General features: G+C 68.2%; 1 protein-coding gene across 1 annotated transcript; it reads left to right on the top strand.

Annotated features, from left to right (window-relative positions):
* The first annotated feature begins 1371 nt into the window (after positions 1–1371).
* On the top strand, positions 1372–19444 carry LOC135879716 (drebrin-like). Its single transcript, XM_065405768.1, has 15 exons — positions 1372–1457; positions 7572–7624; positions 10386–10498; positions 12016–12090; positions 13166–13303; positions 13604–13681; positions 14949–15100; positions 15245–15299; positions 15656–15730; positions 16134–16254; positions 16520–16660; positions 17594–17932; positions 18379–18536; positions 19097–19154; positions 19350–19444. The coding sequence occupies exons 1-15, from the start codon at positions 1372–1374 to the stop codon at positions 19442–19444; spliced, it is 1737 nt and encodes a 578-aa protein (XP_065261840.1).
* Positions 19445–21029: the final 1585 nt, after the last annotated feature.

The raw sequence follows: 21029 nt of genomic DNA, 5'->3' as shown, positions 1-21029 counted from the left end.
CGTCCCAGCTGCTGGGAGCTGTGTGCAGAGGGCGCTGGCCCTGCATTTTTCCAGCTGGCCAGTCCTGGCTCTGCGAATATTTTCCTGGGGCTTTGGGGTTTTGGTTGGTGGTTTCATTGACCAAATAAGGGAACGGGCCGCTCGCTGCTGCGGCCTCTGCCAGCTGCCCCGGGGCCAAGGGCTGCGCAAACGCCAGATTCCAAAACCGGGGGGGGGGGGGGGACGGACTCCCAGGATGGGAGATGGAGCTGTCGGGGAGCTGCCTCCCCGGGCCCCATTGCCTGGGACAGCGACAGCTCCCAGGGGACAGGGCCCAAGCCGTGCAGCAGGCACCATCAGAGCCCCCATGCGGCTCCATGTGTCATGGGCCCATTGGCCGCCCCACCAGGGAGCACACGCCCTACAGCCTGGGGACGTCGCACTCATCCTCCCTAACCCCAGAGACGTTCTCCTGCACGGACACTGCCCCCCATTCCCCTCTTGGCGGCCACAGCCCCGGGCGTCCCAGCTAGCGCCCCGGCAGCCCCGAGCGCTGGTGCGCCTCCTGCTGGCCACTTCAGCAGCACCTGGGTGTTACTGCAGGCCCTACATCAACTGGTTGTGCCACAGATTTTCAGCTGGAGACAAATGGGGGCTCGCCACAGTGGGATCGGACAGAGAGACGGACACGCTGGGTGATGACTGCCCCTGTGCTGGGCAGCTCCAAGCTCTACATGGGTATTAAGGACTTGTCTACACTTCAGAGTTTGTTTGGATTAAGTAGAGTGTGAATTTAAAGTGCACCAGCTATTCTGGACTAACTCCATTGGGTGGACAAGCCCCAACTGACTGAGTCTCACAGGAGCACATGGATCAGAATCCCCACTGGGCAGAGGGGGAAACTGAGGCACAAAGAGAGGGAGGGACTCACTCTAAGGCATCACACTGCATCATGAACAGAATTCAGGAGTCCTGGCGCCTAGCCCCCCCCTGCTCTAACCACTAGCCCCCACTCCCCTCCCAGAGGGGCGAGAACCCAGGAGTCCCGGCTCCCAGCCCCTGACTAAGGCTCCCAGCCCCCCCGGCCAGGCTGTGCCTGCAGCCGGCCCAGGCTGTGGGGCCGGGGTGCTGCCCCCACGGGGCCGCTCGGCCTGTTCCGGCGCCTCCCCCTTGCCCCCGGGGGCGCCCCTCCGCGCCCAGCCCCATCCCGACCCTTGCGCCGCCCGGCCCGGCCTCTCCCTCCCTCCCTCCCGGAGCTGGGCAGGGCTCCGGGTCCCTCCCTCCGCGGCGGGCTGGGGCTGGGACGGGGGCCGGGCAAGGCGGGGCGGGCGCGGGGCTCCCTCGCCGGGAACTTTCCGGCCCGGCAGAGCGAGCGGGGAGCGGGGCTGAGCCATGAACCGGCTGGACCTGGACACGCACCGCCTGGCGCTGCTGGCCGCCAAGGAGGACATCGGGAGCCGGCGCCTCTCCGCCGACTGGTGAGCGCCGGGCCGGGCCGGGCCGGGCCGGGGGGCGATGGGATGGGGCAGTGGCAGAGAAGGGTGGGGGGCTGTGCAGGGGGGCGCAGTGGGGCGGGGGGCTGTGCCATGGGGTGGGGTGCTGTGCAGGGGGGCGCAGTGGGGCGGGGGGCTGTACAGTGGCAGAGAAGGGGGTGGGGCACTGTGGGGGGGCTATGGGATGGGGCAGTGACAGAGAAGGGTGGGGGCGGGGGGCTGTGCCATGGGGTGGGGGGCTGTGCAGTGGGGCGGGGGGCTGTGCAGTGGCAGAGAAGGGGGTGAGGCATTGCGGGGGGGGCGCAGTGGGGCGGGTGTGTGATAAGGTTTGGGAGACAGAACAGACTTTCCTGGAGCCCTTTGCTTCGCGCTGAACTCAGCGGTGCCCCCCCCCCCCGTTGGTGGGGTTGCGAGACCAGGAACCTCAAGGCAAAGCTGGTGTCACTGGCACTGCCGTGAGCCCAGGCCTGTGGGGTCCTGGCTCTTCTCCAGGGAGTCCCAGAGCCACTGGGCCTGCATTCTGTGCGCTGTTCCCACGCGACAGGCAGCAGGAGCTGGGGAAACTGAGGCACGGAGCAGGCAAGTGCCTTGCCCAAGGTCACATAGCAAGTTAGTGTCAGAGCCAGAACCCAGGTGTCCTGCCTCTCAATCCCCCCCACCGCTGGACTCCTCTCCCCACAGAGCTGGGAACGGAACCCAGGAGTCCTGCTTCCCAGCCCCCGCTCTTGGAAATCTCACTGGACCGCGGGGTGTTTGGGGAAAGCAGCAGCTGTCTCACTGCCAGCGAACAATTCCTGTTTGAACCCGCACCTCTAGCAAGGCGCTGCCAGGCTGGGCTGCCTTGAACCCGCCCCTCCCAGCTGCCTCTGCCCTCCCACAGGGAGTCACCCCCCCCCCCGCACCGATTTCCCCTCCCCCAGGACAGTGGGATTTCTGCAAGTGGAAAATGTCGAGGTTGCAGTTCTGCGGAGTGACTGGCTGGGGTTTCGGGGGGCTAGTGAGCGGGGGAGGGGAAGATGGGAGGACCCTGGTTATGAAATGACCGTGGATTTTGGACTTGTTTTCCAAGCCGCTTAACCCACTCGCAGGACAGGAGCTGGGCTGCTGAGCTCTGCTAATCCAGGGAGCGGCTCTGGGGAAGGCCACAGGGACAGGAGAATGGACCTCCTACAGCAACAGTTCTGTCACCTCCCAAAAGGGGGCGCTGTGGGGGGCAGGGCAGGAGCGCTGGCTGGGGGGGAGTTCCCGGCTACTCCAGCCCCGGCCTGTCCCAGCAGGATCCCAAAGCGCCCAGTAGCGCCACAGGGCAGGGACTGGGGGGGCGTCCCAGCAGAGGGATTCAGGGGAGCTGAGCGAGTTATCCGGGTGAGGATTGAGCCAGGACTCCGGGGCCATCGCACTGCCCTGGGGTGCCCCCTCTGGCCCCATGGAGACGTGGTCTCTGCCTGGAGGAGGCACTGGGGCATGTGGGGGGCGTTAGACCCAGTGTGCGGGGGGTTGTGATGCTGTTTTCTGCCCTGGAGCATGATGCCCAATCTCGCTCCCTCGCGGACGGGCGGCTCTGGGGCTAAGGGCCTGGCCTCCAACGAGTTAAATAGACGTTAGGGGCAAGCAGCCATCCCGGCGCCCCCACGCTCTCCACGGGAGACAAGCCCCGAAAGCAGGAAGGAAGCCCCCCTATTAACTCACCCTCCCAGGACAGGCTCTCTGTCCCTGGCACAAGGCAGCAGGAAAGCCCCCCAAGCCCACTGGTTTGCCCTTTGACGCTGGGCCCAGGCTTGGCTCTGCAGGACAGGCTCCCTCCAGTCTTGCGCCCCCAGCGCCCCTCCTCCCTCCCCACGGTGCTGGGACGGGAACAGGGCTTCCTCCAGAAACCACATGCAGCTCTGTGGCTTGGGCTGCTTCTCTTTGGGCGCAACTGAGCGGTGACGTCACCCTGTGGGGACGCTGGGCGCGAGCCAGGTGGGAATGCAAGGGGAAGTGGCAGGCAGGAGCCGGGGGGGGTGAGGGGGGAGAGGGGGCAGCAGGGGAAGTGGCTGAGTCCCCAACACCATATCTCCCGTCTTAGCCACCTTCCCTGCCCCTGCCCCTGCCCCCAAGGCGCATAGGCAGCACTGCTCTGCCCCTCACCCTGACTCTGGCAGTGGGAGCCATGCCCAGGAAGCTGGCACGTCTGCCCGAGGGCAGGAGAAGCTCCTGCTCAGGCCTGTTTGCTTGGACGCCGCTAGGTCTGCGGGACGCCACCTACACCCTGGCACCGGGACGTTCTTACTGTCAGTGCAACGCCCTCCCCCGGGGCTGGCACCCGTCCGGGCAACAAGGCGCCTGGGTCTGTGTGAGCCATGCCCAGCGCGGGGCCCAGCCATGCTGTGGGAAGGCAGAGCAGCTCCAGATTTTCACCAGAGCAGGATCCCTCCCCTGTAGGTCTCTGGGGTGCCAGGCCTGCCTGTGTTCAAATGAACACGCAGAGCCACATGCGTGTTCCCGGAGCGCCGCAGCGGCGTGTGCTCAGAGCGGAGCGTGTTGTCACATGTACGGGTAATTGGAGCCGCGCAGAGACAAAGGGAGCTGGGGGGAGTGCAGGCGGGTTGGGGAAGGCTTGGGGAGACAGCCTCCCTCGAGAGAGGGATTCAATTAGCCGGGATCCGAGCCAGCGTCTCTCTGGTCTAGCCCCAGCCGGGCTCCAGGCCCCGCACAGGCTCATGCCCCAGTCTGGCTGGCTTGGCCAAGAGACACCGAAAGGGGCCGTAATGGGTCCCGGCACGGCACAGGGGGACTGGCCTCTAGGGCAGCTTCTGTACGTGACTCCCCCCACATGAGTCCCCCCTTGCTGGGCCTCAGGATCGCTTCAGATGCACCGCAGCGGAAGCTGAGCAAATTAATTGAATATGTCGCGTCTTGGCATGGCAGCATCGTAGGGAACAGGGCCAGAGAGCTGGGGGGGCGCTCCCGGCTGCTCCAGCCTGGCCTCTCCCAGCAGGGGGCGCTGTGGGGGCAGGGCAGGAGTGCTGGGTATGGGGGGGCACTCCCAGCTACTCCAGCCTGGCCTCTCCCAGCAGGGGGCGCTGTGGGGGGCGGGGCAGGAGTGCTGGGTATGGGGGGGCGCTCCCGGCTGCTCCAGCCAGACCTCTCCCAGCAGGGGGCGCTGTGGGGGGCAGGGCAGGAGTGCTGGGTATGGGGGGGCGCTCCCGGCTACTCCAGCCAGACCTCTCCCAGCAGGGGGCGCTGTGGGGGCAGGGCAGGAGTGCTGGGTATGGGGGGGCGCTCCCGGCTACTCCAGCCAGACCTCTCCCAGCAGGGGGCACTGTGGGGGGCGGGGCAGGAGTGCTGGGTATGGGGGGGGCGCTCCCAGCTACTCCAGCCCGACCTCTCCCAGCAGGGGGCGCTGTGGGGGCAGGGCAGGAGTGCTGGGTATGGGGGGGCGCTCCCGGCTACTCCAGCCCCGGTCTCTCCCCGCAGGGGGCGCTGTGGGGTGTGGGGCAGGAGTGCCGGGTATGGCGGGGAGCTCCCGGTGACTCCAGCCCCGGTCTCTCCCCGCAGGGGGTGCTGTGGGGGGCGGGGCAGGAGTGCTGGGTATGGGGGGGCGCTCCCGGTGACTCCAGCCCCGGTCTCTCCCTGCAGGGGGCGCTGTGGGGGGCGGGGCAGGAGTGCTGGGTATGGGGGGGAGCTCCCGGTGACTCCAGCCCCGGTCTCTCCCCGCAGGGGGCGCTGTGGGGGCAGGGCAGGAGCTGGCTGTGTCAGCAGGGAGTTGGGGTGGGGATCAGTGTGGGAGTGCTGCCCATTGGGGGCTGTTTGTGGGCCATGTGCACCCCTTTGCGCTGAGCCAGGCAGGGGGCCCGGGGGGGGTCCTCCTGCCATTGTGCCGGATCCTGTAGCCCCATTGTCCTGGAGCGGATGCTGCCGGCTGCACGCACTGAGCCAGGGAGGGGCTGAGCGGAGGAGAGGCCGGGTCCGGGATCCGGGAGGGGCTGACCGGCTAACTGGAGGAGAGGCGGGACGGGGGAGGGGCTGACCGGAGGAGAGGCCGGGCCTGCAGGTGTCCTGGGGCTCTCCGGGCAGGGGCAGGGCAGCTGGAGCTGGGGGCTAGGGGATGAAGTGTGTGGGGTAGGGGCTGGTGCTTTCGTGTCCCACTGGCCCCTGAGCAGGTGGCATGTGCCATGATGGAGCCCAAGTCACCAGGGTAGGAGAGAACCCTGCTGCCCCTGGCTGCAGAGCAGGTGCCCAGTTTGGGCCCAGGCTGGGTCCTGGCCCCCCGCCCCCCAACCTCTTTCCTATCTCAGCGTCTCAACAGCCTGACTTCCTGCAGGAAAGCCACTTCCTCTGGGGCCGTCCTGGCACGGAGCTGGGGCCAGAGAGCCGGGGGGGAGGGGGTGTGCAGGGGCGGGGCACTCGGGGCGCAGGAGACCTTTGCAGTTTGACCCCAGCAGCTGGGGATGGAGCAGCCAGTGCAGGGGAGGGGCTGGCACTGGGCGTCGGGAGGGCTCTGCCTGTGGCAGTGCAGTGACTGGCCTACGCCGGGTAACCGAGGGCAGGCACCCCCCCACCCCACCCCACCCGGCTGGGCTAAGGGACAGCTGCAGCGGGCGGGGGGAATGCAGAGGAGTGAGGCAGGGCGGGATATGGTGGAGGGAGACAGCAGGGAGATGGATCTGCCCCAGAGCCCTGGACAGGAGATGGGAGGGGAGCGTGTAGCTCTGCCTGAGCCCCCTTTGGACTCTTTGTATTGCAATAGATCTGCGGGGCGCTGGCCGTGTGCCGCTGCATGTCAGATCTGCCCCGTCCCATACACCCCCCTGCGTGGCGCTGGCCGTGTGCCGCTGCGTGTCAGATCTGCCCCGTCCCATACACCCCCCTGCGGGGCGCTGGCCGTGTGCCGCTGCATGTCAGATCTGCCCCGTCCCATACACCCCCCTGCGTGGCGCTGGCCGTGTGCCGCTGCGTGTCAGATCTGCCCCGTCCCATACACCCCCCTGCGGGGCGCTGGCCGTGTGCCGCTGCGTGTCAGATCTGCCCCGTCCCATACACCCCCCTGCGTGGCGCTGGCCGTGTGCCGCTGCGTGTCAGAACCCTGGCTGTATGGTACACAGACGCCCCATGCAGCTCCTGTAGGGCAGAGCTGGACTGGGGGTGCTGTGGGGTTACCAGCTGACAGCCAGGGCCTTGGGCATGGCAGGAGGCTAAAGGAGCAGGCTTGGATCATAGAATCACAGAATATCAGGGTTTGAAGGGACCTCAGGAGGCATCTAGTCCAACCCCTGCTCAAAGCAGCACCAATCCCCAACTAAATCATCCCAGCCAGGGCTTTGTCAAGCCTGCCCTTAAAAACCTCTAAGGAAGGAGATTCCACCACCTCCCTAGGGAACCCAGTCCAGTGCTTCACCACCCTCCTAGTGAAATAGCATTTCCCAATATCCAATCTAGACCTCCCCCACTGCAACTTGAGACCATTACTCCTTGTTCTGTCATCTGGTACCACTGAGAACAGTCTAGATCCATCCTCTTTGGAACCCCCTTTCAGGTAGTTGAAAGCAGCTATCAAATCCCCCCTCATTCTTCTCTTCTGCAGACTAAACAATCCCAGTTCCCTCAGCTTCTCCTCATAAGTCATGTGCTCCAGCCCCCTAATCATTTTTGTTGCCCTCTGCTGGACTCTTTCCAATTTTTCCACATCCTTCTTGTAGTGTGGGGCCCAAAACTGGACACAGTACTCCAGATGAGGCCTCACCAATGCCGAATAGAGGGGAATGATCACGTCCCTCGATCTGCTGGCAATGCCCCTACTTATACAGCCCAAAATGCCGTTAGCCTTCTTGGCAACAAGGGCACACTGTCGACTCATATCCAGCTTCTCGTCCACTGTAACCCCTAGGTCCTTTTCTGCAGAAGTGCCCTAAAGGGAGCCTGTCACAGGCCTGGGGTCACTGTCCCTGGAGGTCTGGACTGGGTCTGTCCTGCCAGACTCTGGATCCAACCCCAGGGCTGTGGAGGGGGTGGCTGGGCTGGGGGAACAGGTGTTTGAGCTGGGGGTGGTGGAGGAGAAGATTGGTTGCCCCAATATCCCCCTCCCCCCATCTGACCTCCCTTTCTGCCCCACTCCAGGGCCATCTTTGCGTATGGGAAGCACAATGAGCTGAAACTCCTGGACTCGGGAGGTAAGAGGTGCCGGGGCGCTGGATCCACAGCCCCTCTCCCAGCCGCCTGCCCCGCAGGAATCCACAGCTACTGCCACAGCTAAGGAGCGGTCCCCTGGCGCTGCCACCTGGCAGCTCTCTAACGCCCCACAGCAGCATGGGCCGGCCTCCCGCTGAGAGTGTCGAGGGGCTGGAGAGACCTGCCGGCGCCCCCCAGGCTGGGACTGCACCCAGACGCAGGAGAGATTCGTCAATAATCACAGAACTCGGCCTCGCTGTCACAGCTCACCTCGGCACAGTGCCCCCTGGGGCCAAATGGGGCCAGCCCTGACTGCCAGGGGAGAGCCCCTGCCCGCTCCCTGCGGCACAGCACCCCCTAGTGCGGCACCGACTGCCGGGAAGAGCGCCCCCTGCCCATTCCCTGCGGCACAGCGCCCCCAGTGCAGCACCGACTGCCGGGGAGAGCGCCCCCTGCTGCCCCCCGCCCACTCCCTGCGGCACAGCGCCCCCAGTGCAGCACCGACTGCTGGGGAGAGCGCCCCCTGCTGCCCTCCGCCCTGCTCCCTGTGGCCCGGTGCCCCCTAGTGCAGCACCGACTGCCGGGGAGAGCGCCCCCTGCTGCCCTCCGCCCTGCTCCCTGTGGCCCGGTGCCCCCTAGTGCAGCATCGACTGCGGGGAGAGCGCCCCCTGCTGCCCCCCGCCCGCTCCCTGCAGCACAGCGCCCCCAGTGCAGCACCGACTGCTGGGGAGAGTACCCCCTGCCCATTCCCTGCGGCACAGCGCCCCCAGTGCAGCACCGACTGCCGGGGAGAGCGCCCCCTGCTGCCCCCCGCCCTGCTCCCTGTGGCCCGGTGCCCCCTAGTGCAGCATCGACTGCAGGGAGAGCGCCCCCTGCTGCCCCCCGCCCTGCTCCCTGTGGCCCGGTGCCCCCTAGTGCAGCACCGACTGCTGGGGAGAGCGCCCCCTGCTGCCCCCCGCCCTGCTCCCTGTGGCCCGGTGCCCCCTAGTGCAGCATCGACTGCGGGGAGAGCGCCCCCTGCTGCCCCCCGCCCGCTCCCTGCGGCACAGCGCCCCCAGTGCAGCACCGACTGCCAGGGGAGAGCGCCCCCTGCTGCCCCCCGCCCTGCTCCCTGTGGCCCGGTGCCCCCTAGTGCAGCACCGACTGCGGGGAGAGCCCCTGCCCACTCCCTGCGGCACAGCGCCCCCAGTGCAGCACCGACTGCCAGGGAGAGCGCCCCCTGCTGAGCCCCCTGCCCATTCCCTGCGGCACAGCGCCCCCTAGTGCGGCAACGACTGCCGGGGAGAACGCCCCCTGCTGCCCCCCGCCTGCTCCCTGTGGCCCGGTGCCCCCCAGTGCAGCACCGACTGCCGGGGAGAGTGCCCCCTGCTGCCCCCTGCCCGCTCCCTGTGGCCCGGTGCCCCCAGTGCAGCACCGACTGCCGGGGAGAGCGCCCCCTGCCCACTCCCTGCGGCACAGCGCCCCCAGTGCAGCACCGACTGCCAGGGAGAGCGCCCCCTGCTGCCCCCCGCCTTGCTCCTTGTGGCCCGGTGCCCCCTAGTGCAGCATCGACTGCGGGGAGAGCGCCCCCTGCCCACTCCCTGCAGCACAGCGCCCCCTAGTGCAGCACCGACTGCCAGGGAGAGCGCCCCCTGCTGATCCATGACCCGCTCCCTGCAGCACAGCGCCCCCTAGTGCAGCACCGACTGCCAGGGAGAGCGCCCCCTGCCCACTCCCTGCGGCACAGCGCCCCCAGTGCAGCACCGACTGCCAGGGAGAGCGCCCCCTGCTGCCCCCCGCCTTGCTCCCTGTGGCCCGGTGCCCCCTAGTGCAGCATCGACTGCGGGGAGAGCGCCCCCTGCCCACTCCCTGCAGCACAGCGCCCCCTAGTGCAGCACCGACTGCCAGGGAGAGCGCCCCCTGCTGATCCATGACCCGCTCCCTGCAGCACAGCGCCCCCTAGTGCAGCACCGACTGCCAGGGAGAGCGCCCCCTGCCCACTCCCTGCGGCACAGCGCCCCCAGTGCAGCACCGACTGCCGGGGAGAGCGCCCCCTGCTGAGCCCCCTGCCTTGCTCCCTGTGGCCCAGTGCCCCCTAGTGCAGCACCGACTGCTGGGGAGAGCGCCCCCTGCTGCCCCCCGCCTTGCTCCCTGTGGCCCGGTGCCCCCTAGTGCAGCATCGACTGCGGGGAGAGCGCCCCCTGCCCACTCCCTGCAGCACAGCGCCCCCTAGTGCAGCACCGACTGCCAGGGAGAGCGCCCCCTGCTGATCCATGACCCGCTCCCTGCAGCACAGCGCCCCCTAGTGCAGCACCGACTGCTGGGGAGAGCGCCCCCTGCTGATCCATGACCCGCTCCCTGCAGCACAGCGCCCCCTAGTGCAGCACCGACTGCCGGGGAGAGCGCCCCCTGCTGCCCCCCGCCCGCTCCCTGCAGCACAGCGCCCCCTAGTGCAGCACCGACTGCCGGGGAGAGCGCCCCCTGCTGATCCATGACCCGATCCCTGCAGCACAGCGCACCCAGCACCTCTCTGCAGCTAATCCAGCTGCTGTTCCCTGATCTCTCCTACCACCCTGGACTCTCTCCATGGGGCAGGCTAAGGGAGCTGCCCCCTGTGTGGGGGGTGGGGATAAGGATGCGTAGGGAAGCTGCCCCAGTGCCCCTCCCCCAGACAGGGAGTGGGGGCAGCCAGCAGTGGGGGTCTGCCCCAGTGTCCCCTGGAGCACTGTGGGTGGCTGGGCCCTGCTGATCCCTCCTCCCCCCCCACCCCCCGTCTTATTGCAGCCGGCGGGGTAGACGAGCTGGCCGGGAAGTTCTCCAGTAGCAGCGTCATGTACGGCCTCTGCCGCGTCCAGGACCCCAGCTCCGGGCAGCCCCGCATCATCCTCATCAACTGGGTGAGAGTCGCGGCGAGGCGGCAAGCCCTGTACCTGCAGGCAGGGTGGGCATGGAGGGTCCCTTTGCCCTCTGCCGGGGGTCAGACTTACTGGGGGTGCTTATAGCGCCCTTAATGCCATGAGCACCCACCTGAATTTTTCTGGGTCCCTGGGTGGGGGTTCTGGGGCTGGTTGGGGGGCTGGGTCCCTGGTTTGGGGGGCTGGGTCCCTGGTTGGGGGGCTGGTGCCTGTCTGGGGATCACAGATGGCTGGTGCGGCCCGGTCCCAGGCTCCTCACCAAGTGCCGTGGGGCCTCCCCACTCGCTGACTCACTCGCTGGCTTCTCATTCCCGCTCACTGGGGCGGGGCGAGTGGGGCGCGGGTTGGGGGGGCGCAGGGTGTGGGGACTCAGTGGATGGGCGGGTAGCAGGAGGAGTTCGGGGGCAGCAGGGGGGTCACATATGGGGCCCTAAGCGGCTCCTTGTCTCCCCCAGCCCCCTGGCATCCGACGGGGGGGGGGGTTCATCTGGGCTGTGTACCCCCCCTGCAGGCTTCTGGGTGTGTGCAGCCCCACCCCCCGTGTGTGCAGCTCCAGGTGCAGGGAGCTGCGTGTGCCCCACGTGCCCTGGCACAGGCTGCACTCGAGTTCCTGACATGGCCCCCGCCCGGGGCGCAGGCCGTTCTCCGCTCTGCACAACGCAGCTGCAGCCCCCCTGGAGGGCCAGCAAGCACTGAGCACCCCCACTTCCACTACTCCAGCCCCGGCCTCTCCCAGCAGGGGGCGCTGTGGGGAGTGGGGCGGGAGCCCTGGCTGTGCGGGGAGCTCCCCCCTACTGCAGCTTTGGCTCTCAGCAGATCGGGGTGCTTTCTTGCCCCTGACACCTGACTCCCCAGTTCCGAGAGCTCTGGCTCATTGGGGCCGGCTGCCAGTTCCCCCACCCCCAGCCCTGGGGCTGTCTGAGCAGAGTCTGGCGGCGAATCTGCTGCCTGGGGGAGCCCCCGAGCGAATCGATACCATCCCGGGGGCTGTGATTCTGGGCAGCAGGGCCCCGCCATCCAGAGCAGGGGACATCCCTCTTGGTCCAGACAGACCCTGTGCTCTCCGGCTCCAGGCAGCACCCCGGAGACAATCGCACGCTGCAGGGTGCTCAGAGCGGGGGTGGGCTCAGTTGGGGCCTAGATTAAGAGGACTGAGTGACAACCAAGGGGATGTACGGGTCTGCAGGGGGACGGGGAAAATGGGCGCTTGGACAACTGAGGGGAATGGAGGGAAACTGAGGAAGGGAACAGACAACGCCCCGCAGGGGAGCCCCAGCCCTGGTGACGAATGCAGGGACCGCCTGCCGAGCTCAGTGAAATTCTGTATCCACAGAGAGGAGGGGGAGCCGGGTCTCTCCTGGGGGGCCCCTTCTCGGGGGGCTGCAGGGGGAGCGCACGGCAGCCAGCCATGGAGGCAGGGGGTGGAGTGAGCTGGCCTGGTCTGGGGCCCTGCGCTGGCACTGGCTGCCCGGCTGAGCTGATGTCTGCTTGGTGCCCAGGTGGGGGAGAAGGTGCCGGAGTCCTACAGACAGACCTGTGCAGGGCATCTGCCTGCCATCAAGGCCTTCTTCAAGGTGAGCTGCCCGGCGGGGGCACCACAGGGAACTTTGGCCATTGAGAGACTGGGGTCACAGAGACTGTCTGAAAGGGGGCGCTGTGGGGGGCGGGGCAGGAGCTGGCTGGGGGGAGCTCTGGGCTACTCCAGTCCCAGCCTGTTCCAGCAGGGAGCGTTGTGGGGAGCGGTGCAGGAGCGCTGGCTGGGGTGGGGGGGGCCTCCTGGCCCCTCCAGCTCCGGCCTCTCCCAGTAGGGGGCGCTGTGGGGGTGGGGTGTGTCCAGCCTTTTTCTCCGTTTCAGCTCCGGGGATTGGCTGTCTCGCTGCTCCCCGCCCACTCTCCCAGCCACGTCCCTGGTGTTTGGCTTCGTTTCCGTCAGACTCACTCCCTGCCAGCCCCCACAAGCTGGGACCCCTGCCCTGGGCAGCCCCTGGCCTTTGGACGCTTTGCTCAGCACATTCCCGGCGCTGCCGACTCAGGCTCTGCCGTTCCCAGCCTCGGCTGCGATTCCCCCTGGCCCTGGCCCGGCTCCCCGGCCCCAGAGCTGGGGGGCTTTCCCCGGGCAGGAAGGGGGTGGGGGAGCAGCTGGGACCCCTCTCCAACCCCCCCTCACCCCATCTGTTGTTTGTGTCTCTCCCGTTCACAGCGCTGGAGCCTTAGCTCGGTGCACGGGTGCTCCCCTCCCCCCGAAGGCCCCCCCCCCCCGGTGAGTGGCCCTGTCTGTCCCGTCCTCCCCCAGCCCAGGCACCCAGCCCCCTGCACGGCCTGGCCCCGGCAGCCAGGGGGAAACGGTCTCAACCATCTGGAGCCCAAGAACCTATAAATAGCGGGGAATGGAGCCAGGGCTGGGGGGATGGGCAGGAATTGGCCAGAGACAGGCTGCAAACCAGCCAGCCAGCGGCCCGCCCCGCTGGGGGGCATGGGCCGGAGCTGGGCATGGAGCAGGCTGCATCCAGGGCCTGCGCCGGGAAAGCCACCTTCCCCTCTCCCAGGCTGTGTGCTGGGTTCCCCTTGGGGGGCTCGGCCCCGGGGGGCTCCCCGTGTCCCAGGCCTGGGTGAGCAGAGGCTGACGCTGTCCTCCCCTCCCTCGTGCAGGAGGCCAGCCTGGTGGTGAGCGCCCACCGCCCCGAGGAGGTGACGCAGGAGGGGCTGCACCGCGTGCTGTCCCGGCTCGCGCCAGCAGGGGGCAGCGCCTCCAGGCGAGCACCAGCCAGCGGCTCTGAGGAACTGGTGGTGAGTGGGGCAGCAGGCGGGGGGGCAGGGGGTGAGGGAAAGTGCAGGGATTGGGGCCGGACGGACAGATGCTGTGGGATGCGTGGGGGGAGGGGCTGTTGGGGTTTCCCCTGGGCTGTGTTGGCGCTTGCTCCCTGCAGACGGGAGCCCGGCCGGGGCAAGGGGGGGGTGACGCCACCTGCAGGGCCCTGGGACCCTCCCCCCTCACTGAGCTGCCATGGCCCAGCACAGGGATGGAGATGTCCCTGGGAGGGGGCTGCTCTGAGCCCCCCTTGGACCCATTTCTGCCTCTCTCCGCAGGGCACCAACTACAGGAAAACGAACCCCGCCCTGGAGATCCGCAGGACCAAACGGGATTCGTTCTGGGCGCAGGCCGAGGTGAGCAGACAGCGCAGTCCCAAGGGACCCTACCCCAGGCCCTGCCCCACGCCTCTGCAGCCGGGAACTGCCCCCACAGCCAGGGCTCCTGCCCCGCTCCCCACAGCGCCCCCTGCTGGGAGAGGCCGGGGCTGGACTAGCCTGGAGCTCCCCCCATACCCAGCACTCCTGCCCCGCTCCCCACAGCGTCCCCTGCTGGACTAGCCCGGTGCTCCCCCCCAGTCTGGGCTCCTGCCCCGCTCCCCACAGCGCCCCCTGCTGGACTAGCCCGGCGCTCCCCCCCAGCCTGGGCTCCTGCCCCGCTCCCCACAGCGCCCCCTGGAGCAGCCAGGGGAGGTTTCATCAGGAGCTGCGAGAATGCTGAATGAGTGGTCCAGTGGTTCTCAAACTTTGTTTTTCACAGACCACTTGAAAATTGCTGAGGGTCTCGGCGGGTCATTTAATGATCTTTCCAAATGTTGTTTGTACCGTTAGCTAACTATTGTAAAGCGCTTTGGATAAAAGTGCTATATTAAAAAAACTTAATAATAATTAACTTTTTTTGTTCTATAAATAAAAGCCCACAACTCATATTTTAATATCCGTAGTCTCGGCAGCCCCCGAGCTAGGCTGGGAAGGAGGGGGTTCTTTCTCTGGCCGCTGCAGCCCTGCACGTCCCAAATTCCCCCTACCTACCTCCTATTTCCCCCACCTCACCCCACTGCCCCCTACCAGCTACCCCCATTCCCCCCAAGGCCACCACCTCACCTTACATGTGGTGGGTGGCCCTTAATTCTCTCCTGTGCCGCCGCCCAGGCACGCACCTTAGAGGGAACTCTCCGCGGACCACCTGAATGGAGCTCGCGGACCACCACCACCACGGTTCGAGAGCCTCTGGAGGAACCCATCTGTGCTCCTTGGTCCCGGGGCCGGGCTCTGGGTTCCCAGCCTCAGCCTGATCCCTGCGGGGTTCTGGGCTCTGATCCTGCCCTGCCCCCCTGAGTCCCCCAAAGGTTCCAGTGAAGGGGGGTCTCAGGCAGGTTCCCTGTGGGAATGTGGCCCCATGAAGCTGCTGTATATGCTGCCCCCTGGTGCGTCCCCGCAGTACTGCCCTTGGGGAGACGCCTTAGGCCCCTGCTTTGGGAGCAGGGCTGGTTGGAAACGCAGAAGGGGGGGCAGTGTCTGGCCAGGGGGGCTGGGCCAGGCTGCTGGGTGTTGGTGGGAGCTCTGCACCTGGCCTCGGTGCTGGAGGCTGTTTGGGGTCCCCAGCGCCCTGTGCTGTGCCCAGAGGGAAGAGGAGCAGCGGAAGGAGGAGGAGCGCCGGCGGCTGCTGGAGGAGCGCAAGCGCTGGGAACGCGAGCGCATGGAGGAGGAGAAGAGAGAGGCGGCCGAGCGAGAGCGCAAGTTCAAGGAGAAGGAGAGGCTGATCGAGGAGCAGAGGTGAGTCCCCCAGCCTGTGCCATGGGGCTGCCAGGCCTGGCGCCCCCACCCCCTCCCGCAGACCTGCCTGGGAGCCCTGCACCTGGGCCCAGCCGGGGCTCACCAGCTCCTAGGCTGACCCGGGGTCCCTGGCTCTCTCTGCAGGAAGGAGCAGGCCCGGCTGGAGGCTGAGGAGCGGAGGAAGGAGAAAGCCCGATGGGTGAGTGGAAGCAGCGCCCGCCCTGCCCCTACGTCAGGGAGCCGGCAGCCAGCACTGGGCTGGGGCCGAGCAGGGGAGCCTCCTCCCAGGGAAGGGCTGGGGGCTGCCAGGCAGACGCTGAGAGGGGCTGGGGGCAGTGCCGGAGCCGGGGTGGGCACAGGCTGAGTACGGAGGCGCAGGAGGTGGCACAGTGCGTCTTGCGGCTGGGAGCCGGCAGGGCGGGGGGATCCGGCCCCCAGGAAGGAGCATGAACCAAGGCAGGCAGCGGGCAAGAAGCTTGGGGGGAGAGGACATGGGGGCCCAGCCCCCTCGAGCTGCCCCAGCTCTCTGAGGGTCTCTCCTCCATCCCGTCCCAGGAGCAGCAGCAGCGGGAGCACGAGGAGGCCATGCGGGACCGGTTCCGGCGCAGCGAGTCCATCGAGAAGGCCGTGGTAAGTGGGGGGAGCCTAGAGAGAGCACCCCCTGCTGGGCCGGGCCTGTCCTAGCCTCCTGCCCCCCGCCCGGCCGGGACGCCCCCTGCTGGGCCGGGCCCGTCCTAGCCTCCTGCCCCCCCCGCCCGGCCGGGACGCCCCCTGCTGGGCTGGGCCCGTCCTAGCCTCCTGCCCCCCCCGACTGGCCAGGATGCCCCCTGCTGGGCCGGGCCCATCCTAGCCTCCTGCCCCCCCGACCAGCCGGGACGCCCCCTGCTGGGCCGGGCCCGTCCTAGCCTCCTGCCCCCCCGCCCGGCCGCCCACTGCTGGGCCGGGCCCATCCTAGCCTCCTCTTCACTCAGGCTGGGATGCAGAGCCCCCTGCCCGCCCCCTCGGGGCCCCCCTCACTCTCTGTGCGTTGCAGGAGGCGGCCACGCTGGTCTCCCAGCGCTCACAGAACCCCCGGGAGTTCTTCAGGCAGCGGGAACGCTCCAGCTCCACTTCGGGTGCCCAGTCGCCCCCCTCGCCCCTGGGGGTCAGGCCAGGTGAGTGTCAGCCCTGGTGCGGGATTCGGCTTCACTTCCTATCCCGAAATGCTGCCTGGCTGGGAGCCCTCAATCAGGCTGGTGCTGCCACCTGCAACCCGAGCCTGCCATTTGCTGGGGGCATGAGGGAGCTATTAGGGGCCTATGGGTTAAGCAGCTGCCGTGTTGCCCCCAGAGGTGGCTGCATGGCAGTGGTGGGTGATGGTGTGGGAGGGGCAGCAGAAGCAGCTACTGACTGACAGTCTTCTCTGTGCTTTCCCCCCAGGAGCACCCCACAGGCCCTACCTGCGCTACCAGCGCAGCCTGACGGAGTCTGCCTACATCTTCCGCCGGCCAGAGCCCCCCGCTTCGCCGGGGGACTTCCTCCCGGCCCCCTCCAGCCCTCGCCCCTCTGAGTCCAGCTCCAGCAGGGCTGCCCCTCCCGCCAGTCCACGCAGACCCACACCCCTGTCCCCCACCAGCCTGCCCGGGGCCAAACCCCTGTCCCCCACCAGCCTGCCCGGGGCCAAATCCCTGTCCCCCACCAGCCTGCACGGGGCCAAACCCCTGTCCCCCACCAGCCCACGCGGGACAGGGCCCCTGCCCCCCATCAGCCCGCCTGGGGCCAAACCCCCATCCCCCACCAGCCCATGCCGGACAGGGCCCCTGCCCCCCATCAGCCCGCCTGGGGCCAAACCCCTGCCCCCCACCAGCCTGCACGGGACAGGGCCCCTGCCCCCCACCAGCCTGCACGGGGCCAAACCCTCGTCCCCCACCAGCCCGCACGGGACAGGGCCCCTGCCCCCAGCTATTCATCCCAGGACCAAAGATTTGTTCCACATCAGCCCAGATGGAACCATGACTCTGCCTCCCATCAGCCTGGCTGAACCCGGGTCTCCAGCCCCTGCCCCCCATGCCAGAGCTGGGTCTCCACCCACTGCCCCCTCTGCCAGAGCTGGGTCTCCATCCCCTCCCAGAGCTGGGTCTCCACCCCCTGCCAGCCCCTCACCCCCTCCCAGAGCCGGGACTCCACCCCCTGTCAGCCCCCCACCCCCTCCCAGAGCCAGATCTCCATCCCCTGCCACCCCCCCCAGAGCTGGGTCTCCACCCCCTGTCAGCCCCCCACCCCCTCCCAGAGCCAGATCTCCATCCCCTGCCACCCCCCCCAGAGCTGGGTCTCCACCCCCTGTCAGCCCCCCACCCCCTCCCAGAGCCAGATCTCCATCCCCTGCCACCCCCCCCAGAGCTGGGTCTCCACCCCCTGTCAGCCCCCCACCCCCTCCCAGAGCCAGATCTCCATCCCCTGCCACCCCCCCCAGAGCTGACTCTCCACCTCTTCTCTCTCTACCCCCTGCCCCAGTGTCTCTGAGCCAGCCCCCAGCTACATTTCTGCCCACGGAGGAGGATGCCCCTTGCATGGCTCCCAGATCACTCCAGGGCCCCTCTGAGAGCTCCCTGGTGGCAGAGCTGGTGCCCATGGAGGGGCCCCATGGCAGTCTCCCAGATGTGCCGACCGGGGCCCTTGCTGACCCCACTAACCCATCACTGGCCGGGGGGGAGCCTGCTCAAAGCTGCCCAGTTCTCTCCAGCGCCGGGGCCTGCTCCCTGGAACCTCTGCCTCAGTCCGCGCCCCTGTGGCCCTGGCATCCCGGCCCCTCCACGGCTGCAGCCCCCAGGCCTGGCGAGGACCCCGTGGCAGGTGGGTGTTCGGGGCAGAACGGTGCCGTCGCACACACAGGGAGCTGCCGGGCTGAGCCAGCACTGGGGTCACCTGGGCCAGCGGGTCTGCCCCCCCCCCCAGCCCCAGCACGTCCCCCAGCGGGTCTGTCCCCCCCTTGGCACGGCCCCCAGCAGGAAACCTCCCAGCGGGTCTGCCCCCCCCAGCACGGCCCCCAGCAGGAAAGCCCTTGGGGGCTCTGTCCCCACTGCTCGGCACGGCCCCCCAGCAGCAAACCCCCGGGGAGGGGACCATGCAATGCTGCTTGGCCGGGCTGTCACGCGGGGGCATTCTGCTCTGGGGAGAGGCGGCGGGATTATTGCCATCAGCCAGACTGGCAGAGCGTGGTGCGTGACGGAGCCCAGCAGCCAGCTTGCCATCCCGCAGAGTGAGTGCCAGGCGCTCAGCCCTCACCCGTCTCCCCACAGGTGGAGAGGCACTGCTGGAGCCCTCCCACGGGCCCCTCCTGGCGCCAGAGGCCAGCCCGGACGAGCTCCTCCCGGAGTCAGGACACAACGGCATAGCAGGGCAGGAGGTCGGGAGGTGGCCGGAGCTCAGGGAGCTGGAGCCGGAGCCAGGAGAGAAGGTAACAGAGCCAAAACCTATAAGGAACTTTAATGTCAGGGGCTGGCAAGTTCAGGACACGGGGCCTTTCCCCTCCAGGAGGCGCCAACTCCACTCTGCCCGAGGGCTGGGGGCTGGCTGGTTAGGGGGGTGGGGAATGGGACACAGGGTCTTTCCCCTCTAGGGAGCACTGGCTCCACTCTGCCCCAAGGCAGGGGACTGGCTGGATCGGGGTGGGGGGTGGGGGTGGGGAATGGGGCCTTTCCCCTCTAGGGGACGCTGGCTCCGATCTGCCCCAGGGCAGAGGAGTGGCTGGAATGGGGGGGGGGGGGAGAATGGGGCCTTTCCCCTCTAGGGGGGAACCGGCTCCGACTGAGGCCCATGTCAGTAGTTCCCATGTGGCGTCAGCTCAGGCTCCCTCTGCAGGCCCCCATGGGCAGGTGGCCCCATTGCAGCCCTCCCCCCCCACACACCCACCACCACCTGCACCAGGCTGCTCAGGCCCTGGAGGCCAGAGTATCTGCCCCAAGGGGGGCCAGTGGGAGTGCCCTGCCCCCCCTCAGTGCCCCTCTCGTTCCGCAGGGCACCCTGAGCGGCAGTACCAAGCTCCAGCTGCAAGCAGCGTGGGATCCCCCAGCAGGTACCGCGGCTGCCCTGTGCCACCCCCACTTCGGGCTTCCCCCAGGGAGCGGGGAGGGGGTTGCCCTGGCTGGGATTCCCCAGGAACGGGGTTGGTGGGGGAAGAGGCGGCCTGGCCGGGATGCCCTGCAGCGGGGGGGCTGGGGGCGACTCCCCAGCAGTGGCTCCTGTAACGGAGGTGCCTGTCTCTCCGCAGGGGACACAGCCTGGGTCTCTCTGCAAGGCGGTGCCAGGCGGGCGGCGCTGGAGGGGGGGGAGGCCGTCGAGGGCCCCTCCCCCCGCACTGCGTAGACAGCAGGGGCTGCCGGACCCCAGCGTGGGCTCGGCTTTATGACTGCGACTCGCTGGGGGACTGCTCCGCTTGTCCCCCCCCCGCCCCCCCGGGCCCTTCTAAGAACCAGCAATTCCCCACACACACACTCTGGAGGTGCCTGTGGGCCCAGCCCCTGCGCTCTGAACCCCCGGCGTCCCGGTCTCTGCTCGCTGGGTGAGCCCCCAACCCACCATGTTACCCTGTAACCTGGGCGGCGGCCTCCAAGGCCTAATAAAGGAGCTGTGGGAACTGGCCGTGGGTCTGGCTTCTCTGCCCGTGGGGCTGGGGTGCCTGGACTCATCCCCACCATGGGGCCCAAGGTCACTGAGCCACCCCGGCTCATCAGCAAGTCACGGGGGGCAGGGTGGGCATGGCCCAGCCCTCCTGCTGGGGACACCGCTCGCCCCTAAGCCCCCAGCAGCCCCCCACACGTCCATTCTCGCCAGGGCAGGGGGATGGGGGTGTGGGCCAGGGTCGAGGCATGGGAGGCCAAGTACCCGGGTTGGTGGCTGGAGGCTGCGGGGTGCTGAGCAGGGGGGTGCTGCGTGCCCCACCCCCAACAGCAGAGAGTGGCCCAACCCCCCAACCTGCTTGGGGGGGAGGGGAGAGGGCTCCCCCAGGGAGGGCAGGTTGGGCTGGGGGTGGGGGGCTCCAAGCGGCTCCAGGTCCCCTGGGCCACGCGCTGCTTGTGACATCACAGCCGCCTGCAGGGCCCGAGCTCATGGGGTGGGTGATGGCGGCTGGGCCCAGCCCGGCAGGGCCTAGGGGGACCAGCCAGCAAGGGTGACAAAGCGGGACGGGGGTGGGGGGTAATAGGCGCCTATGCAAGACAAAGCCCCAAATAGCAGGACTGTCCCTATAAAATAAGGACATCTGGTCCCCCCAGCAGGGCCGGTCCCGCCCCACTCCACCCCCCCGCCCATCACCATTCTCCAAATCAGAGACTGGGAACATTAAATACATTTTAATGCATATTAATGAGGTGGCTCCAGCCTCCGTTCCCTCCCGCAGCCAGCCAGCCCCATACGGGGAGGGGCTATGCACACCTCTGCAGAGGAGCTGGTCTGTTTTAGGGGGGCTGCAGCTGCAAGGGGGGGGGCATGGAGCAAATTCCAGCCCCAGGGGCTGGTTAGTGAGGAGAAGCCGTTAGGGAATCCACAGGCCCCTCCCGCTCCCCATCACTTGGGCCAACCTCATTCCAGTTTTTTGTCCTGAAGCCCCCCCGGGTTCGGCCTTTGGTCTGAAGCCAGGCTGAGGACAGCTCAGCCCCCCCTCCCCAGCCCACAGGCTGCCCTGCTCCCCGGGCGTCTGGCTGGGGCCGGGGGCAGCTCCCGCTCTGCTCAGCGGGGCCTGGGGGAGGGGGTGAGCTCAGCACCTGTGGGGCAGGCCCTTGGCCCAGGGCTCAGCCCAGCTGGGGGAGCGAGCGGACCCCGTGCCCCAGGCTGGGGGCAGGGACGGTTGTTCCTAACAGCCCTCCCCAGCGGATGCCAGGGAGCTCGGGTGGGGACGAGGGGCACGGGCCCTGCTCTGGTCTCCCCACAAGCCAGGCCCCGGTGGGGTCCC

This window comes from Emys orbicularis, chromosome 5 (assembly GCF_028017835.1).
Source record: "Emys orbicularis isolate rEmyOrb1 chromosome 5, rEmyOrb1.hap1, whole genome shotgun sequence".
Taxonomy (NCBI): domain Eukaryota; kingdom Metazoa; phylum Chordata; order Testudines; family Emydidae; genus Emys; species Emys orbicularis.
The sequence above is the reverse complement of the archived record's forward strand: the minus strand, read 5'-3'. Positions and strand labels throughout refer to the sequence as shown.

Excerpts from the sequence above, each read along its gene's own strand:
- LOC135879716 (XM_065405768.1), top strand. The coding sequence starts at position 1,372 with ATGAACCGGCTGGACCTGGACACGCACCGCCTGGCGCTGCTGGCCGCC. Across the intron at positions 13,682-14,948 it reads CGTTCTGGGCGCAGGCCGAG|AGGGAAGAGGAGCAGCGGAA; the intron begins GTGAGCAGACAG and ends TGCTGTGCCCAG. Across the intron at positions 18,537-19,096 it reads AGCCGGAGCCAGGAGAGAAG|GGCACCCTGAGCGGCAGTAC; the intron begins GTAACAGAGCCA and ends CTCGTTCCGCAG.